Source organism: Hippocampus zosterae, chromosome 2, assembly GCF_025434085.1.
Source record: "Hippocampus zosterae strain Florida chromosome 2, ASM2543408v3, whole genome shotgun sequence".
NCBI lineage: Eukaryota > Metazoa > Chordata > Actinopteri > Syngnathiformes > Syngnathidae > Hippocampus > Hippocampus zosterae.
Window position 1 is genome coordinate 8,993,431 of NC_067452.1, and position 13,641 is coordinate 9,007,071.

The window sequence follows — 13,641 nt, forward strand, 5'->3', positions numbered from 1 at the left end:
CAGTACATCTGTTTTTTTGTTTGTTTTTTTAATTTTACAAAATGTGTTTTTTGATGTAAAAAACCCCCTGAGAATGTATTAAAATAAGAATTGAAAGGTGGTTTTCATTTTCAAATCCAAACTAGTCAATTAAAAAGTCTCAAAGCGAATGTTGGGCGTACTTGTTTTGCTTACCTTTGACCAGTGGAGGTCAGTCGGTACTGATCGAGCACTTTTTTGAACACGTGCTTGAACTGAAAGATCTCATCATAGTGGGTGAGTTGCACTGCCACTTTGGGGTGAAAGCGAAGTTGTGAGTATGCAGTGTATTTGCAGTTTACGTGACAGTGGTAAAATACACGCATCCTACAACTACAGCTTTCTGGCCCAAACTGGTGACTGTTAGGCGTCGGATAAAATCACCCATACTCATTAAGTTTAGACCAAATACATAAATAACAACTCCGGACCTCGAGGACCCCTATCCTGCATGTCTTGGATGTCTCCTTCCTTTAATACACGTGAATCAAATGATCATGATGAATAAGGTGTCTTGGAGGAGGGAAACATTTAAAACATGCACGAGAGGGACCCCAAGGACTGGAGTTGGTGGAAATGTGACCAAGATATGTCACTTCCAAACTTTTCCTTCAATGATTATGACTTGTAACCTGCCCTGCTTTACCCAATTGATTCAAGAAATATATTTTCTAAATGATATTTAAAAATAAACAGCTGAGCTAATGTTGCACAAGTATGCACACCCTGTGGCCCCGATGACACCTCACGGTCTCCTCAGTCCTCTCAGTGTCCCTCTTCCTCTTAGCTAGCCTCTTGTATGCTTTCCTGCTCTTTGTGGTTCAACCTTCCATTACCCAGCCTCTTGCTCCCCATCCTACCGGAAGACATTGCAGGCACCGGCACTCCCCTTTCTGTCTAGGCTTACTTATAGCCACCTGATTTTCTGGACACACAAGATATCTACTTCTGTACCTGTCTCCGAATAATCATGTCAACCAACTCCCTAATTTTCCCTGTCAAAGTCCCAACATTCAAAATCTCCACATTCAGGTCCAGGCCCTGTGCTTTCTGGTTCTCTTCCTGCCAGTGAACCCGCTTTCCACCTCTCCTTTGTCTACAACCCACAGTAGCTGAATTTCCATCGCGCCCTGAAGAATAATGGATGGCAGCTGTTAACACCGGCGGTGACGATCTCAAATGGAATTCTTAAGATGAACATTCAGAATCAGCAACGTTTAAAGCCACATGCAATTCCTGACACAAATTTGTGATTAAAAATAAATCATTGTCAATTTATATTTAAGAATAATTTCCAAAACATTTGGCGATGGTTGGGGTGGCCTTTGAGGGGGAAGGTTGAGCTCCTGCTCGAAAAAAATGTGCGCTGCATGCACGCCTGCGAGTTTTGATGTTCGTTGGTAACACATGCAATATCACCAAACCATTACAGGGTTGGAAATGTGGGTTCGGGTTCCACCCAGACATGTTCGAAATATGGAATAAATCAATACTTTTCTCACTACTGAATTAAACTTATGTGCTTTTCTTTGACGCGCCCAAGGCTGCTCATTATCAACATCAGGGAAAGTCATTGTAGTGATCCAATTTAAATGGGGCAGATGGTGGCCAATCTGGGGAAGGAGCACTTGCTGGCCTCATTTGGCTTTAGCCCAGTTTATGGCCCACTTCTCTTTCTCCTAACGCACAATCGATAAACTGGATTCAAGTCTTTCAAAGTTTTGATGAAATTCCAGAGAACCTTAAAAGTGAAATGCTCCTAAGCCTTGACAAAAATGTGCCAAAAGTTGGACCTCGCATTGTGACCGTGTTTGATATCACAGGCAACTTGTCACAAGATTTGGGATCAGTGAGCAGAAGGATTAAGTCCACAGTGGATTATTATTATTGTGTGTGTGTGTGTGTGGTGTCATAAAACACAAAGGAAGCAGTGATGACAATATATATATATATATATATATATATATATATATATAAGAGCTGTCAGTTTAGCGCGTTTTTATTAGCATTAATTTAGATGAATTTTAACGGGATTCAATTTTTTCTCGCGAGATTAACGCGGCACAAGTCACAAGCGGATGTTACATTGCTCTATAAATACACCAGAAACAAAACAACAAGCACGCTGCAGAAGTCCACGCCCATGTCTGTTTTGCCAGCCATGGCAGCGCGAGACACCGAAAACGGATACTTAAAGAGTTTATGAATGGAAAGAAAGCCAGATTGCTCCACTGACAAGACCAAAGTTACCTGTTCTTCTCTCTGTGTGTATCATACAGGTATACGATCTATGCCACTACCGCGATTGTTACTTGTTTGAAACTATTTTGTGTGGAAGGTTACAGCATTCCGTGTCCATATAAATAGAGCGGGTGGAGCTTTTCTGTGTTCGTCTGACAGTGACAGTGCGCTGCTGTTGTAGTGACCTAGTGAAAATTAAACGTCTCCAGAGTTGTCATCGAACCAAGTGTAGTCATCCGAAATGAGGTAGACACAAAAACCGTAGAGACTTCCGCGCAAGAAGGACCAACATAATCGACATAGCCTGACTGTGTTAGGGGGGGTGAAACCCCCCTCTTTCAGAATGGTTTGCCCCAGCAGCACGGGGGAAGTGCTTGCGCTTGTTTTCACGGCCGGCAGTTTTGAATACAGCGGCACATAACGAACACTGGTGTCCGGTGTCTCGTTATTCATCAACAAACATACAGAAACAGACTGCTGTGTTCAAAACAAACTTGAGAAAAACGAAGTATGCAAATCCACTATAGGCTGACTACTAGTGTACCTTAGATGTGCACTTTATAATGTTATATTGATCTGTTTTGATTTCATTAAAAAAGCTGTTAAAGCAGCTGTTGTGTGACAAAATATTTTTTTTCACTGTTGTTGATGGACGGTAATATTGTGTGAGAGATTATGTGTGAACAACTGCTCCAAGTGAAAAATGTTCATGTAAAATTGAAAATTGAAATTGTTATTTCAGTAAATATTTGCATTTGGCACATAAAAAACTGATTCATGATTCCAAGTTGATGAGAGCATTAAAATGGGGAAAAATAGGACAAAAAATGTAAAAGGAAATTCAGAAACGATTAAAAAATGTGTGAGTAATCACGATTATTTTTTGGGGTCACTTGAGTTAATTATGACAGTTACATTTTTAATTAGATTAAATATTTAATCGTTTGACAGCTCTAACATTATATATATATATATATATATATATATATACGCTGAAGACCATAGAGCAGAAATGGATTTTATTGTCCAAAAGGAAGCTTTACACATGCCTCTGTCCCTTGTTACAAAAAAAAAAAAAACACCTAAAGCATGTCAGGATCATAGAAAAGAAAAACCTCATTAATTACCCATGGCACCCAGTTAACATGCAAAGATGCATATTAACTGGGAGGGCTGACAGTGAATTTAGTGTAGCAACATTTTAACAAATGAAGGGAAAAAGAAGCTTCAAATTCGGTTCATGAACCATTTGTTGTATTTTTATTTTTTTGGACTCCTCGAGATGGAACTGTTTTGGATGAAGGGCTTTGAGAAACAGCAAGTCAGCGTGCTCTCAGTCCAACGTTGAACAAAGAGTGTCACATAGTGGAGTCAAAAAAAATACAACAACCGGTCCATGAAACAAATTTGAAGCTGAATTTTCTCCTCACTAATCTCGACCAATCAAAAATAAATACTCAAGCAAAGTACAGCTACCTGAAAAATTGAGTTAAGTTGCCTGCTGTTGAAATATTTGTGACTTGCCACCACTAGCCATGTGCGTAGTTTGGCAGCACAGTGGAATTCAATGTGTTTACTTTAAATTCTCAACCTTAAATCACTTGGGTTCATCTGTCAGGAGGTAAAGGGACATGCCAGTAGTGAAGGGTTTGGGAAACTCTCTGTTGCTTGAACAAAGCGAGAGCAACTTCTAAAAATAGGCCCAACTTTTTCTTGCACGCGTTCAGGCGCCGCCTCTGCAATGAGCGTCGAAGCATTAAGAAGGGGCTAATCCATAAAGACAAGAAGCGCGTGGTCTTGTGCCTCTTGCAGCGTTCCTCACTGAGGGTGCTTTGACTATTTAGAATTGTATTATCTCTCTGCATCCGTGTGTGTTTGTGTCACTTCATCGACCGGCTGAAAGTTTCTTGATAATTCCAGCGCACTGAGATGCTTTTGTCCTTCTGGATCTGATTAATGGGATTAGAAAGCGTGAATACAGGTGGACACTGATCTGCAGACGTCAGGAGGCTGGATGGATAACATGTCTCCACAACATCAACTGGACAGACTGAGCCAGAGTGCTGGACAAAGCGACAACGGACGGGTAGTAGCTATTGTTGATATTGTACACAATCTGTCTGGTTGCTGTTCAATTAAAAGCATGAACCATGTTTTGTCAAATGCCCAAATTATTTGGGCTTCCAAATACTGCTAGTATTTAGTAGTCCAGGCGTTCCATCCAATCCTGCATCTTTAATGAAGACAAGTGGTATCGAAAATGAAAGAATGAATGAATGGTGGTCCCAAAAAAAAAATCAAAAATCATATGAGAATAACCACATGCACTGCCTGTGACATAACACGCCCACGCGTTGTCCTTCTTGCCTTCTCCCTCTGAATTTTTTGTCCCAAGCACAAGTCTGCTTTCCTTTTTTTTAATGTCTTGCTTGACTGTGTTTGAGCAGATCATCACACACTAAAGTCCATTATTTCATGTTTCATCCTGGTTAAACAACAAAAAACGTTAATCTTACATTACTCAAAATTTGAACGTTCAACTGAAGTTTATTTTTACGCTTCTTGTTAAAATGCAAGCTCATTTGGGCGAGGATTGGCTGTTATTGGAAAATCCTATAGAGGCAGCATGCAAGTGCAACTCATAGAACTGTGACAAAGGCGAGTATCAGCGGATCGTTCTCGCGATAGCGTTGTGCAGTTTAAAGGAGAACTCAGCCCAGAAATGTCCCCTTACAACATTACGTTCTCAAACCCACAGTAGCCCAAACACGGCATTGTGATGAAGATCACGTTTGTGGAATATGATTGAAGCGGCAAAGTGCACTCATTTTTATCCACCTCAGGGGGCGGCCACTTTGTCACTTGCTGTTGATTGAAAGTGACATCACCGTTGCTCGGGGCTCAGCACTTGCTCAAGGGCACATCAACAGTGCTGTGGATTCTGTCCAAACATTTGTCTCAATTTCAATTTTTTTACGATGCTCCTAGTCGCTCACGCGTTCTTGATTTTGGGTGGTCAAGTGCTTCAAAGGAGTGAACAAATTGGATGTTGGAAGCAATTCTAATGTGGCGTAGCTCTAAAATGTGCACCAAATTTCCGTGCGTTGTGTCAGGAATGTTTGTCCCCCGTGACTCGGCTGTATCAACAGTATTACAAAGTATTACAATGACCCAAATGTGTGGCCTATTAATTCAGAGTCGGGGAACCTTGAGCTGGGATAAAAGAGGCTGACTGGAGCATAATTGTGATTGACAAATGTAACCCAGCATAGGGAGGCATGAGCATTTGTGGCATACCGTACTGGCCCGAATATAAGACGGTGTTGTTTGCATTGAAATAAGACTGAAAAATGGGGGTCGTCTTATATTCGGGGTCTAGACATTATACCCATTCACGACGCTAGATGGCGCCAGATATTGTTGAAGCAAATGCTGATCTTGACTCGCCAGGCCAAAGTGAACGAAGAATAAAAATAAAAATAGCGGTAAGAAAGAAAAGAGAAGAAAATAATAGAAGAGATAACAGAAAATGGAGAAACATAGCGACAATCTGGAGAAAATCGGGTCACAAATCGGCCAGGTTAACCGGCAGATGAGGAGAAATTATGATGTAATTTAAACATTTAAAATTTTCAAAAACCAGAAGCCATTCATTTACAAATGTGATTGCACTTTGGTTTATATATTTAAATGTTCAGATATTAAGATTAGAATGAGGCAACATTACATACGTTTTCTCTGAAATATATTGTTATAATCATTTGTTCCGGATGTTTTGTAATTATTTTCTGTATAAAAATTAATTTGGTGTTCAAAAAGTCTTTTTTCAAACTTGAGTTTTGAAAAAGAGGGGGTAGTCTTATATTCGGGCCAATCCGGTATTTACAGCAAAGCTCTGTTGAGCAAAGATGCAGCAGGTATAGTTTACTCACCCTCATCAGCGACCTGATACGAGTCCCGATTTGTGCGTGCAACTGACTTTGACATGGTTGTGGCATCACTTTCTTTGCATTTGTATCTCTTTTAGCGGGTGACGTCCCAAAGTCTTCGCTGTCAGTCCGCGCCCTCTCTCGTCTTCAGAAAAGCTCTCGCCAGGTCCAAGACACTTTCCAGGTAAAATACTTGCCACACACAACCGGTGGCCTGTTTTGGGAAGATGGAAACCGGAGTACCCCAGAAATAAAAAGCCACACAAGCACGGGGCAAATATGCAAACACAGGACGCCCGCAGCCAAGAATCGAACCTCAAAGACACGCTCACGACAATTTCAGCTTGCTGCCCCGCAGGTTTACTTGAGATCTCGGCACTCTGTCTTTCTTCAGTTTTGCTGAACTTGACGCCAGTTTTGGCCATTGATTTATCGTCCTTCATCAAGAGGTAGTTTTGAGAAAGGAACTTTTCCACATGTTTGGAAAACTATTGTGGCACAAATACAATGTAGGCCATAGGGCCATCAACCTGGACGTACGAGTAGTCCGCGGGTTTGTTGCAAAAATAACTCGACGGTGATGAGGGACACTGTGATTTTTCCAGCAAAGTTGTAGAAAGTGAACATGTGAAAATGGAGGCAGCGGCAGAGCTTTCCAGAAATAAAATGTTACCACTGTGAGAATGCATGCACATGATCAGTCTCTTCTCGTGAATGAATATCATTCTTTATTAACAATGTACATGAACAGCGTTACGAGAGGTAGCCGCACTTGGCGATCGTCTCGCGTGCGCACTTTCTCCATCGGTCTCGGCAAGTTCTTCCTCCGGTCGGCGGACGAGGCACCATAACGGGGCATCGAAAATTAAAAGTGCGAACAATTCCGGGAACAATCGTTCCGTTTCCAATGGATTCCACAGACTGACTGCTCAACCCTAATTGCGGTCACCTAAGACCGGACGACACTTGTAAGGACCCCGAGTAACAGTGTTGGGCTCTTCCAGAGAGAGCCTCCCGGTTCCCGTGCTCCCGGAGACGTGCTCATTGGTGCGGTCCTTCCTGAGAGCGCCCGGCAGGTTGTTTCTCCTCGATGGGCGCGCTCAGTTGAAAACCGGCATGCAAACTCAGGACAGACACCTCTTCCTCTTCACGGACATCCTGGTGATCGCCAAAGCCAAGTAAGCGCCGCCGGCCTCCCTCGCCTGAATCGGTTAAGCAAAAGACGTTCACGTTCCATTCATGTTGCGCCAGGTCGGCCAACCAATTCAAGCAGAAGGCCCAGGCCCGTTTATGTGAAACGTGGACAGCAAGTTGCATGGACGAGGTGTGCGAGGGAAGCGCCTGCCCCGAGAAGAGCTTTGTCGTCGGCTGGCCCACCTGTAACTCCGTTGCGACGTTCAGGTGAACAATACACGCCGTGTGTATTTGGAAAAAGTCCGTGAAAAAGTGCTCACATTTCTGCTGCGTGTTTGGTTTGACTTGTCCCTGCCAGCTCCGTGGAACAAAAAGAAAGCTGGCTCTCTCACCTGAAGAAGTGAGTTTGTCTTGAGTGCCGTGCATTCGTGTGCGTTTGCGGGTAAAAGGCAACGAAATTTCCTCCGCAGTCGCATTAAAGAGGAAAAAGAGAAGGAAGAACCGAAAACCATCCCTCTCAGAGTGTACGGCAAGGGACTCAACACTTGCGCCGTTGTAAGCCGACGTCCAAAAACAAATTCCGTCCCGACATTTGCCATCTTTTTCCTTTTGCTTCCCACCCGTGACAAGTGAATGTCATCCTGTCCCGCCGTTTAGACCAAGACTTTGCCCGTCAGCAACTCGGATTCCACCACTGAGGTGATCCGACTGGCTCTGCAGCAGTTTAGCATCATTGTGAGTAACATCGCCAGTTGCCCATCTTCAGAGATGCAAGGAATGCTCCGCATACTTTGGTCAAGATTCCTCTATTATTGAACCCCCCCCCCCAAAAAAAAATAAAAATACAAGCAATACATTACTAAATGGAGTCTTTGTGGCTGTGTGACTTTGTTCTTGTGTTCAGGGTAACGTGAAGGACTACCAGCTGTGGGTCCTCTCCAAGAGGGACAATACGCCCTATCCACTCATTGGTTCGTCACTAACTTTGGTTCATCTCCATTGCTTAGTTTAGCTTCTCTTTGTTGTTTCTTGAACCTTGAAACTGATAAATGGGTGTTAAATGTGCTAGAAAGTTCCCAACTGTTTGTCAGCCGGAGAAATGCAAAAACAATTGGTTCGTCATTCAACCTCCTATTTGTTGTGATTTTTTTTTTGGGTCCGTCGGCCTTTCCAAATTGTACTGGGCAAGCGGGACCGATAGAAAGTGTCTTCCACTTTTCCAGGGTCACAAAACAGTTTCGCGGTCATCCACCAATTTTTCTTCTTCACAATTAGATGCACACGTCTTCTATGCATCTGCAAGCATGTCTGCGATGAATTTCAATTTCGACCACTATATTCAGATATGACGTGCTTAGTTGTGGCCACAAAGTAGGTATGACATTCTCACCAAATGCTCATTTGTAGCCGTGACTCTGGATTGAACAGTCGGTTAAGCGAATCTCGAATGTCTGCGGGCCCACTGTGCCATTCTTTCCACTTTATAAAGATGAATAACTAGCGGCTCCCGGTTCTCCTCTTGTCTCAGGTCACGAGTTCCCCTTCAGTATCCACATGAGTCACGCGCGACAAACGTTGGCCCGTGGCGCCGCGACGCCGGAGGACCGTGACTGGGCCATACAGACGGAGCAGCTTCAGGTGCACAAACGCTGCCAGTTCATTCTGAAAGCCCGCCCTCAGGAAACGCTTCAACCGTATGTGGCCACGGGTGAGTTGATATTTTTTTACTTGTGGTAGTAGCAGCCTTTTTGCACAATGTGTCTGTTCACCTCCCGCCCCGTATTGACGAGCCGCCACTGTGGTGGAACCCACTCTTCTGTGCCTGTCAGAGTTCCCTCTGAAGCCATTGAAAAGGAGGCGCTCCCTCATCACTTGGGCTTTTCTGCGAGGTTCCTCCCCTCAGTTGGCGTCATCCACAGGCACCGCTTCTCAGGGCTGCTTGTTCGGGCGCCCCCTCAGTGCCGTGTGTGTCGAAAATGCTCTGCCGAAAGCCGTGATGGTGGGTGTTCACACTCTGGTTGAAGTGAAAAGGGGCAAGGCCAGCCTGCTGTTTTGCGTGAATGTCTGCTCATGACAAAATCAAAGGTTTATATTTGTGCATGAATATGACACCTTTCCATGAAATGAGCCTTGATTCTCCGATCCAGTTCCCGGCTTCATTTTCATTTGACCGTGAAGTTTATGGACATGAACCAGAAAAAAAAATCCACCCCTTTGCAATGGCAGTTGACACGGATTTTGCCATTACACCAGCTCACAGCCGCTCTCCCCTCGGCAGGACATGCTGGCGCTCTTGTATCACGAGGGCCCGTGGACGCGGGGCATCTTTCGGCGGCCGGCGGGCGCTCGGGCCGTCAGGGAGCTGCGAGATTCACTGGATGCCGGCGAGTTCCTTCCTCCGCTCACACGGGACCACATCTTCATCGTCGCCGGCGTCTTCAAAGTAGGCTGTCATAATGACCCACATCTCTCGCCTGGCCTTTAATCTCCTCCGGCACATCCACATTAGCAGGACAACGTGTTTATAATCTGCAAGATAATCCTTGTTATTGCTAACGGACAAGCGCTCCGAGTCTTTGCACTATTTTTGCCGTCTCAAAAGGTCAATTTGACCTCCTTCTCCGTGTAATCTTAACACCATCGTTTCCTTACTTTTGGCCACTAAATAGCGACTCAATGTTTACTAGGACTTCCTGCGCAACATCCCCGGCAGCCTCTTGTGTTGTGAGCTGCATGAAGAATGGGTGGACCCGCTGACCGACGAAAAGGGGGAGGAGGAACGGGTACAAGAGATACAACGGTGTGATAAACCACTGATCAACCTCATTCGGTCCATCCATCATCCCTGTCGTAGCAGTAGTCTGTTGTTAAAAAGAGTGGAGAATAAATTGGAAGTGCAGAAACCTCCAGATGCATCTGTACATGGAGAACGGACACCGGTACGGTTGTCTTTCGAAGTCATGCATGTACAGTGCTCAACGTTAATTAATTTAATTTTCAAAATTTGAAATTTAGCAACATTGAGCAAATTGGTTGCAGATTACCAAATTTCATTTCATTTTCCTCACGGGATCAATTATGTATCTGTTGTTTCCACAAACCCACTAATCCACATTCTTCCCATCCATCTCTCTATACATGCAGGAGAGATTTTTCTCAAAATTATTCACACAAATACAACCGTGAGTTTCACGTTGGTTTTTCGGATCCACAAATATATTTGCGATGTTCAAGTGTTTTGCAGCTCTCCAAATACATGTGCGATTTTTATATTCTTTTTTTTCTTTGTTGTGTGTGCATTTATAATGGCTTATTTGCAAATTCTTACAAGCTTGTGAAGTGTGAAGCTGCTTGTGAAGTGTGAAGTGAATGTGCGTCTGTGGATCAGCGGGCACGAGCAATTATTTTTGAGACAAGGGTCAGGCAGTCAAAAGCGTATTTCATCTTCACACAGCCGTTAATGTTAACGCGCGGAAAGGCTATCCCTCCTCCGTCCGCTAGATGTCAGGGTTGCTGGCGCCATAGAACGGGAACGAGCTCTCGCCTGTATGTTTTTTTTTTAATTGGAACAAGCAAAACGGAAAACAAGTCTTTATCATGTCTTTTAATGAGTGTTTATTCAACACTTGTTTGGAAACAAAATACGACCGTAATTTGTTTTCCTCTACGCATTTTCCTTCTCGCCCACACATTTATGAATCTTTTTTTAAAAAAACGTGAAAATCACGATTATATTTGTGCGAATACTTTTGAGACAAAACTCTCCCCTTAGTTATGTGTTGAGCAGTATCGGCCTCTTTCCGATTCTCTGCCCAACAAGCAAATTGAAGTATTGCAGCGGCGAGTAGAAATAGTTGGTTGTCGTCCTGTAGGATGATGAATCGGCTGCCGAAAGACAACGCCCTGTTGCTCCGCTACGTGCTGGCCGTGCTGCACGCTATCCGAAGCAACGCCCGCGAGAACCAGATGACCGGCTTCAACCTGGCGGTGTGCATCGCTCCCAGCATGCTTTGGCCTCCGGGGGCACTGTGCAGCCCCGAGGCAGAGAACGAAGGAACCAGGAAGGTAAGTGAGCGGCCGTGGGAAGAAAGCCAGCAAGCGCTGAGCTGCCAAAATCCACAGCCAAGTCACATTTGCTAACTGTGCCTCCTTGACAGCTCACCCCATCACAAACACGATCTACCAGGACAAATTCACACTGCACTTCATGTGCAACTACCATACGGTGCAAACAGCCACCGACTGTTACTCTTTACAACTCCTGTTCTAAAATGTTGTTTCCTTGAACGCCGACTGTGAATCTTCAAACTATGCAATTTTAGTCAGAGTGCTTATATAGACCAGCTTTATCCATATTTCTAAAATGATTCATCATGGTTTATTTACAGCCTGTTATTTGTGATGGTGCCTTTTACCACTAGATGGCAGCAATCCCAAAATTGCTCTTCAGGAATATCACGAATAGGAAGCCGTTTATATCCACCCATCCATTATATCCAACCCTCTCAACCGTAGTATAATACATCGGAGAAGCAAATGACTCACTCGATTTGTCAAAATTAAAATATTATCCTAAGTACACTGAGGAAGAAATACTTAAATTGCTTTAATTAGTACAATACACAGTTACAGAAGAGTATGAATAAAAACAGGTGAAGTGACTGTAAAAGTAGTTGGCTTTGTTCCCTATTCTGAAAATAAAAGATGCCTAGCTAGGATGACAATTGTTGAGCTAGTGACTTTTACACCAACTCAAACCACTAAAGCAGCTATTAACTAAATTAAGCAAGCACGAAACTTGAGTGGTACTACAGGTATGAAGCATCATAACACGATCTGTTTTAAATGCATCGCGTCAGTAAAAACGTTTCTTCAAAAGTCAATGAAATGTCTGTGTGCAGGTTTGTGACTTGGTGAAATTCATGATAGAACACTGCCAGCAAATTATGGAAGAGGAGCCCTCCTTTCTGTTTGGAGGTTCACCGCGGAGACGCAACACACAGGAGACGGGACCCGATGGTACTTGTGATCTTGTATCCAGAAACCCTTTACATGGAAAACATTTGGTGTCTATATTAATGGTCACTCACGCGGTCTTGTCACATTTCCCTGGCCCTCAGACAAGTGGACGTACCCTTTGACAGACTCATCCTATGACAGTCTAGAGAATGAATTGGATACCAGTAGCGGTGGCTCCCCAAGCCTTTGCGGCAGACGTCTCCGATCCAAACCAGGCAGTCTGGACTCGGTCCTCACCTTTAGCGATTACGAGCAGGACAATGAGCCAGATGTTCAGCACGCTAACTGGCAGGTGTTGAGGGGAAGCAGGCAGATCCAAGATGCCCCCACTGTGGACCCCTCCTCTCTGCACAGCTTACACAGAGAGCGACGGTGCTCCGAGCCGGCATTGATGCACGTGGCAAAGATACAGCTGCGCTTCTACGAGAACACCGACGGTCTCACCGGCGAGGAGGAGGAAGAGGATGATGAGGACGACAAAGGCGAGCGCGCTTCAAAGTTGAGCCTTCAGCAGAGGTACAGAAGGTCCCTGGCGGTCATGGAAACCAGCTCCTCCAGCCTGTCCTCGAACCCCTCCTCCCCCGCACCAACACAGACCAAAGCATGCACTCCTTCCACATCCATCGCCACCAGCTACGCTCTGGCTTTCGACAGAAATGAGCCGCCAGGGACAAGTCGCAAAGCATGTCCAGCCAGAGAGCATCTTCAATGGGGTAATTTGAAAAGCTGCAGGAGCCTCCACCCCAACTCTTGGCTGAGGAAAGGCCGCAGACTATCCTTGACTCAACAGGAGAGCTTGGAGAAAAACTCTTCCTCCAGCGCACATACAAATACACTCACCAGTGATGAATATTAGCAACAGCATCTTTGGCAGGTAAAAGCTTTCGGAGCTTGAGCACCTCCGTCGACCGATTCTATAGTATCGTTTTAGTTAACATACGGCTAGCTATTTTAGGAAAGGAAAAAAAAGTGCTGGTAGTAATGGCCATTGAGATGTCATGAAAAGTTAATTGTTTGAATATACTGTAAGTAGTATATGTCGACAGAAAAAAATGAGGTCTTCCATAAAGTAAGAGCAAGGATGCGTCACCTAGTGGACATTCCACCATAAAGAACTTTCACACTTTTGTCATCTCATTGCTGCCAAAAAAAATTAATAATCATTGAAATACTGATAACATCAGTCACTGGCTAGTAGTGCGGGTCGGGTCACACCACTGCCCACCAACCTCTTCCGTCGCAACTAAGGATTAAATCAAACACAAATCCGGGGTTCCTGAAAGTCGACTCACAAAACGGA

At 44.3% G+C, this 13,641-nt stretch overlaps 1 protein-coding gene across 1 annotated transcript; it reads left to right on the plus strand.

Moving 5' to 3' along the window:
• The first annotated feature begins 59 nt into the window (after positions 1-59).
• Positions 60-13,473, plus strand: LOC127592104 (rho GTPase-activating protein 20-like). The gene is made up of 15 exons (XM_052052577.1): positions 60-4,345; positions 6,287-6,372; positions 7,193-7,366; positions 7,440-7,589; positions 7,681-7,722; positions 7,793-7,877; positions 7,980-8,057; positions 8,227-8,293; positions 8,851-9,030; positions 9,152-9,321; positions 9,601-9,765; positions 10,010-10,122; positions 11,195-11,387; positions 12,224-12,341; positions 12,443-13,473. Exons 1-15 carry the CDS (start codon positions 4,274-4,276, stop codon positions 13,195-13,197), a joined length of 2,448 nt encoding a protein of 815 aa, XP_051908537.1. The 5' UTR covers positions 60-4,273; the 3' UTR covers positions 13,198-13,473.
• The last annotated feature ends 168 nt before the right edge of the window (positions 13,474-13,641 follow it).

Excerpts from the sequence above, each read along its gene's own strand:
- LOC127592104 (XM_052052577.1), top strand. The coding sequence starts at position 4,274 with ATGGATAACATGTCTCCACAACATCAACTGGACAGACTGAGCCAGAGT. Across the intron at positions 9,031-9,151 it reads TCAACCGTATGTGGCCACGG|AGTTCCCTCTGAAGCCATTG; the intron begins GTGAGTTGATAT and ends TGTGCCTGTCAG. Across the intron at positions 9,322-9,600 it reads CTCTGCCGAAAGCCGTGATG|GACATGCTGGCGCTCTTGTA; the intron begins GTGGGTGTTCAC and ends TCCCCTCGGCAG.